The sequence below is a fragment of the Aythya fuligula genome, chromosome 1, assembly GCF_009819795.1.
Source record: "Aythya fuligula isolate bAytFul2 chromosome 1, bAytFul2.pri, whole genome shotgun sequence".
Classification (NCBI taxonomy): Eukaryota; Metazoa; Chordata; class Aves; order Anseriformes; family Anatidae; genus Aythya; species Aythya fuligula.
In genome coordinates, this window is record NC_045559.1 from 82,121,210 (window position 1) to 82,128,847 (window position 7,638).

The 7,638-nt window shown below is 41.7% G+C and overlaps 1 protein-coding gene across 1 annotated transcript; it reads left to right on the forward strand.

The window, feature by feature from the left end:
- Positions 1 to 6,702: 6,702 nt before the first annotated feature.
- LOC116502002 (taste receptor type 2 member 40-like) lies at positions 6,703 to 7,638 on the forward strand. Its single transcript, XM_032207679.1, has one exon. The coding sequence runs from the start codon at positions 6,703 to 6,705 to the stop codon at positions 7,636 to 7,638; it is 936 nt and encodes a 311-aa protein (XP_032063570.1).

The window sequence follows — 7,638 nt, forward strand, 5'->3', positions numbered from 1 at the left end:
TGGGAACAAACTCATTAGATGACTGGGGCCACTGTTAGTATTCTGTCACTAGTCCCATGAGTGATTTTCCAGTAGATACGTGAGAAGACAGAGTATATGACCAGTGCTAACTTTAACACAAATGTTCAAATGTTTCTTTTTTTTTTTTTTTTTTTTTTTTGGCACAGTAATTTTCACATCAGGGCAAGCAGGGAGGGCTGTAGGCAGGCAGATCTCTACCCTATTCCTCTGGAAGTATCAAGAAGTGGCTTTCCAGTGAGGCATAAATGTTGTCCACCTGCCTCACCTGCTGGGTTGAGACTGAAACCCAGATGGAGGAGCCATGACCCACCCGGGCAGACATCTATATCCAGACAGACCTCCCAAGGACCAAAAGAGCTGCTCAGACTATCTGTTGCAGGGAATGTCAGTATCTTAAGGTCCCCATAGGGCCTGAAGGCAGAGTTGGGTGTCATGGGTGCAAGTGTGACCAGGCAGATGAGCTCTGAGCAAGTTGCGAGGTCGCGAGACGAGCTTGGCAGGCTGCAATGCATCCAGGAATCCAAGCAGGAGATTAGCATGTGGTATTATGCACTGGCACACGCTGAGCAATAGCCTTACCATAAGTCCTCAAAAGGGAGTGGTAAAGTGGATTCTGACCCAAAACCATCAGAATTCATGGACTCGCAAGACACAAGAGGCTGGATCCTCATCTCTGCTCAGAGCAGAGTGAGAAGCATCCCCTACATCCTTGAAGTGTCCCTACACAACAGATATGATTCTCTGGGGCTCAAAAAAATGAGATAGTGTCAATAACAGCAATGGTAATGTACAAGACCCAGGAAAGGACAACTCAGAAAAAGTGGACCAGCAAACCACTTGTACAAGAGCCAGTGCCACAAAAAAAAAAAAAAAAAAAAAAAAGAATGGAGTGTGTTGGTAATTGAATACTCCTCTCTGAGAGGCACCCATTTGCCACCCGGGCAATCTCTAGACGGAGGTTTGCTGCCTGCCTGGGGCCTGCATTTGTGACATCACAAAAAGGCTACTGAACTTGGTCAAACCGGACTTGTTCCCGCTCTTTGATGTAGGCACAGCTGAGGCCACATCAAGGAGACTCCAAAACATCGGAAGGGACTTTATGTCCCTTGGAAAGATGGTGAAGGGATCAGGAGCACAAGTACTGTTCTCCTCAATCCTCCCAGCTGGAGACTGGGACTCAAGGAGGAGGCAGCATGCACATCACATGAATGATTGGCTTCATAGTTGGTGCTATGTTCAGGGTTTCAGGTTTTATGATCTTGGGTGTGCTCCTTACATGGTTCAGAGCTAAACTATTGCAGCAAGGAAATGGGAGCCAGAAGTACACAGGATGTCATCAATGTGGCTAATTTTATAAAAACAAACCTTAAAACAGTAGAAACTTTACAATGCTTTGTATTCAGGATAGGGATGACCATTGTCGCGTTAAGGGGTGTAGCTGATTAACCATTACGGGCCCGGTCGGATTCAGAGTACTGAACCAGTTGGACATTCACCAAAAACACGTTAACCGTCTGGGGGTCCCGTCAGACATTCACCATCAACACATTAACCATCTGGGGGTCCGTTCAGACATTCACCAAAAATGCATTAACCGTCTGGGGGTCTGGTTAGATTCAGAACACTAAACTATCACGGATAACCACCCTCACCCTCGTTGCACTTAATGAGAGTTATCACAATGCAATCAAGTATGGTTTATTACAGCAACAGATAATCACGTTCTTTTGGATTGCCGGTGATAGGGGCTGTCTGCAAAAGCAAGCTAGTATGCATGAAATACACAGGTGTTATAGGTGTTACAGATGTTACAGGTGTTATAGGTGTTGTAGGTGTTACAGATGTTACAGGTGTTATAGATGTTATAGATGTTACAGATGTTACAGGTGTTTACAGGTGTCACAGATGTCACAGGTGCACAGCCTAGAAATAAACGCGTTAAAAGGATCAAAGACTCTAGAGAGATTTATAAGCAAGTATTCAGATCTCACCCAAAGGCGTCCCAATGGGGGGGGAAGAGAGGCTCAGCCCATCAACTGATCCCAGGAGTCAGGAGGTCCTAAGGATGTTGTATTTCCTCGGGATGGTATCTCCCCTGACGGTAGTATCTTCCCTAACATCCCCTTTCTCTTGGGCCGATTTATATTATTTTCTATCTTTTAGGTGGAGCTTGAGTGGCTCTAGTCAAGCATATCTTAGTTATGATTGGTGTAAAGTTTTCCCGTCTCCGTTTAAAGTAATAGGCTCCGAGAAATTCAGAGCGCATGCTCAGTGAGGGGTGGTCGCACCTTGGAGGCAGGTAGCTTTTGGGATGGAGGTGTGTTTTGGTATTATAATGATATTATAATGAGCAAAAAGTACACTAGGGTACAGCATTTGTCAAAACATGACAGGTCTTTGGCTCAGGGTGGCAAAAAGTGCAGCTTTGTGCACAAGAACAGTCGAGGCCCCGCCTGATTATAGAGCCTAGCCGTGGTGTCTCCACTCCACTCTACGCTCTGTGCTGTTCCTTAGAGCTAACACACCAAGTTTCCCCAGCGCGATAGCATCTAAGGTTGGGAGCCTAGGGAACGCTCAGATAATGCAGTTATGCCCTACCCTGAAAGCCTCTTCAATGCTGTACCTTTTCCTTAAAAATTTGAATGTTAGTTTTATTTTCCTAGTTACTTCAGGCATTTACACCACAACCATAAAGATGTTTTGTACCACGAAGAGTTTCATTCATCATTTCATGGCAAAGGGCTTAAAAGAGATGTCAAATTTAAAGACAACATTTTTACACATATTTCTTTTACAAAAAAAGTGTTCTGAATCTACTGACCTTTTTGTGATGACAAGTGGCTGTCAATAGTATGCTACCCAGCAGATATTTTCAGAGAAATAAACATATCTAATCTGTCCCTTCAAGGTTAAAGTGACATTTTAACAATGAGTGAGAAAGTAAGTGTTTTTCAAAAGAATCTTTTGCTGTGGAGATTTTAAGATTTTCTTGTTGAAAATTATTTGGGCTACCTATAAAAATTCTCATATCTCTACAAACTTGAAAACAATTTTCTAACCTGTTTCCTTCCAGAGGAAAGTTTCAGTGGATTTTGAACCCATTTGTTAAAGATATAAAAATTCAATTAATTTGCAAGATCAACCGACTGACTTCAGGGAAGATGGAAATCTATTAGCTAAATTACAGCAAAAACAACTACATAAATATTGAGTGGAACTGAAAAATCAGTATCATTTTTTAGTAACTGCAGCCAAAGATGCATTTCTCCCATTTCAATATTTGTGAGGTATCTTTTCAGCTCTGACAGCCATTAAAGCCAAGTTGTGAAACAAATTAAACTTACAGCCAGACCCTGAGTCACTGTATGAACCATATTCAATCACACTATTCTAACTAATAAAATTTGTTAATATTTTAGCACAAAAAAAAAAAAAGTCTTGTACCATTAAGAAGTCAAGTAAAATAAAAATAAAATATTTTTATTGATTTTTTCTATTTTTGTATGTTTTATTATGCAAATGGGTATAATATGTACATAATACGTACATAATACGTACATGTACACATGCACAATAGTACATTTAAATTCTTTAACAATAAATATGCATATATCAGGGATTGCATGCTCAAAAATTTTTTACCAGTAGAGGTGCACAATCAAAAAAGTTTGGAGACTACTCTCCTAGGCAAACATAGATTACATTAAAATATTTTTAAATTCACATTACATAAAGAAACTGTTTTGAAGAAAATATTTCAAAAAAACTTCCGTTCATAACTGTCCATATCTACCATATTACTGACAGAAATTTCTGTGACTTCATTTCTAAAAAGGCTTTGTGCTCTTTCCTGTGTTCTATCCTACATATAAAACATCCCTCCCCAGCTTTTTCACTAAACCCCAACCTGTCCATTCAGAAGAACATTTAATATTTTTCTTGTTATATCTGGAAAGTGTTTAAATTCACTTCTTTTATCAAGCACAACAGATTTTCGAAAGTATGCAATTTCAGCAGTCCTGGCTATCGGGGAAGGTCCCAGTTGACTGGCAGCTAGCAAACGTGACACCCATCTACAAGAAGGACTGGAGGGCAGACCCGGGGAACTACAGGCCTGTCAGTTTGACCTCAGTACCAGGGAAGCTCATGGAGCAGATCCTCTTGAGAGTCATCACGCAGCACTTGCAGAGCAAGCAGGCGATCAGGCCCAGTCAGCATGGGTTTATGAAAGGCAGGTCCTGCTTGACGAACCTGATCTCCTTCTATGACAAAGTGGCGCGCTGGGTGGATGAGGGAAAGGCTGTGGATGTGGTCTACCTTGACTTCAGCAAGGCTTTTGACACCGTCTCCCACAGCATTCTCCTCAAGAAACTGGCTGCTCTTGGCTTGGACTGGCGTACGCGTCGTTGGGTTAGAAACTGGCTGGATAGCCGGGCCCAAAGAGTCGTGGTAAATGGAGTCAAGTCCAGTTGGAGGCCAGTCACCTGTGGCGTTCCCCTGGGCTCAGTGCTGGGGCCAGTCCTCTTTAATATCTTCATCGATGATCTGGACGAGGGCATTGAGTGCACCCTCAGCAAGTTTGCAGATGACACAAAGCTATGCGCGTGTGTCGATCTGCTTGAGGGTAGGAAGGCTCTCAGGAGGATATGGATAGGCTGAACCGATGGGCTGAGGTCAACTGCATGAAGTTTAACAAGGCCAAGTGCCAGGTCCTGCACCTGGGGCGCAATAACCCTAAGCAGAGCTACAGGCTGGGAGATGAGTGGTTGGAGAGCTGCCAGGCAGAGAAGGACCTGTGAATGATGGTTGACAGTTGGCTGAATAGGGGCCAGCAGTGTGCTCAGGTGGCCAAAAAGGCCAACAGCATCCTGGCTTGCATAAGAAACAGTGTGGCCAGCAGGGCTAGGGAGGTGATCGTCCCCCTGTACTTGGCTCTGGTGAGGCCGCAAATCGAGTACTGTGTTCAGTTTTGGGCCCCTCACTACAAGAAGGACATCGAGGTGCTCAGAAGAGTCCAGAGAATGGCGACGAAGCTGGCGAGGGGCCTGGAGAACAAGTTCTACGAGGAGCGGCTGAGGGAGCTGGGCTTGTTCAGCCTGGAGAAAAGGAGGCTCAGGGGTGACCTTATTGCTCTTTACAGATACCTTAAAGGAGGCTGTAGCAAGGTGGGGGTTGGTCTGTTCTCCCACGTGCCTGGTGACAGGATGAGGGGGAATGGGCTTAAGTTGCGCCAGGGGAGTTTTAGGCTGGATGTTAGGAAGAACTTCTTTACTGAAAGGGTTGTTGGACATTGGAACAGGCTGCCCAGTGAAGTGGTGGAGTCACCATCCCTGGAAGTCTTTAAAAGAAGTTTAGATGTAGAGCTTAGGGATCTGGTTTAGTGGGGACTGTTAGCATTAGGTCAGAGGTTGGACTCGATGATCTTGAGGTCTCTTCCAACCTAGAAATTCTGTGATTCTGTGATTCCATATTGGAGCAAGACACTGACTCTATTAACACTCATGCCATTTCCCCAAACATAATTTTGTACATGTCCAGACTTCACATTCCAAAGGTGAATTTGATATTTTTTCACAGGACAGTAGAACAAAATGGTCAAGTGCAGTACTTCCAATAATTTTTATTTTCCCTGTTCATATCTTCCTACAAATTAATGGTTATAATTTGCGGCACTCAGAACAAGCATGTAATGATAATTATAATGTTTAAAAATGTCTACGCACATGAGAAAAACATGATAATCCACTTTGTAATAACCATTTTAATGTATCTGATAAATATAAAGAGCTGATCTGATGCTATAGTATAAGGACATCCATTTTATTTCTTAATGTAAAAGAGCCCATGGTAAATATTTCTTATAAACTCAGAAGTGATACATCAAGAAATTATGCAATTCAGGGAGAAGTTAAGGCATCAGATATAAAATACGAATATAGGTCTATAAAGTGGCACTTCAGTTACCTGATTTCAAAACTGTAGTTAAAAAACAAAAACACAAAAACCAACAGCTTGGCTACTGCATAATCCTAAACTTCTGTATTTCATAGTGTTAGGATCTTGGGATATGTTGTTGTGTCTCCTCTTCCTCTGCCAGTGCAAGAGAAATCACACACTTTCCCAGTGATCACTGAAGACAGACACAAAGGAAGAAAAGGAAAGAAAATGGCCAAATCTCTCTCAAGGAAGTGAAAGAGATAATAGATACTCTCCTACACAGAGTTCACTGTATACTTTTTGAAAATGTCTTACATTTCTTGCACTTTCTAATATTGAAATGATCTTTTTTTCTACCCCAACACGGTCATATGGGAGAACGCAGACATTTGAAACTTTTCTCCATCTTTACATAAATAATTTCAGAGGTCTCTGTAACAACCGGATTACAACACAATCTTAAAAATCCATCTGAGCCCTTTAAATGCAAATCCTTTCTCTAAACTGAAAAGACAGTAATTGAATACTTATCCAATTTGCATGTTTAGAGATAGCAGCTGAGCTATTTATCATCAAACAAATGTAAAATAGCATAAATATTTAATGACTTGTTATAAGAGTTCTTCCCCTGAGATAAATAGATGGACAAGTGCTAAGTTGGGTGTAGCATTGCTCTGTATGTCTAGATCTTTCAAGAGCCTATGAGAAGCTGAGTAAAAATTCTGAGTTCTTGATATGTCCAATATGTCTGATTTATTTTCTGCTATATGCCTAATAATTGCTATAATTGAATCAATGATGGGACTTCTTGGAAATGCGACTATTTTGGCTGTCAGTTCAACTAGCTGCATCAGGAGCAAACTATCGTCCTCCTATGATATGATTATGATTTTTCTGAGTTTATCCAGATTATTTTTGCAGTCCTGGATGATGCTGGATTTCTTCCTAAGTCTGTTTTGTGAAGCCTCCTATTATGAAGAAAACTTGTATGTAACTTTCAAGACAGTTTTTGTGTTTCTGAACTACTCCAGCCTCTGGTTTGCTGCCTGGCTTAGTGTCTTCTATTGTATCAAGGTTGCCAGTTTTACTCAATCATTCTTCGTCTGGCTGAAGCAACGGTTTTCCAGTTTCGTGCCCTGGATGCTGATAACATCATCTCTTTTCTCCTTTGTAATCTCTCTGCCTTTTTCCTGGGATATCTATGATGTGCACAACAACTTGACTACTCCTTTAACCATGAGAAACTCTTCAGAAAGGAGAGGCACAATGAAAACTAGTTTGTTAATATTGATCCTTCTCTGTAATGCTGGTATAGCTTTACCTTTAATAATGTTTGTTGTTTCAAGTATCCTGTTGATTAAGTCTCTCTGGAGACACACCAGGCAGATGCAAAATAATGCAACTGGTTTCAGGGATCCTAGCCAAGAGGCCCATATTGGTGCTATCAAGTCAGTCTTTTCCTTCCTCATCCTGTACATTACAAATTTTATTGCTTTGGTTCTCATTTTATCCGATGCTTTCTTACCTTTCAGCATTGGAGAAGCCATATGTATAGTTGTAATGGCTGCCTGTCCTGCAGGACACTCTATGGTCTTAATCTGGAGCAACCCCAAATTTCGAGAGATGCCAGCTAGGATTTTACAACACATAAACTGTCATGTTAGAACTAGATCCATGTAA

Coding starts and splice junctions, on each gene's coding strand:
- LOC116502002 (XM_032207679.1), top strand. CDS start 6,703: ATGTCTGATTTATTTTCTGCTATATGCCTAATAATTGCTATAATTGAA.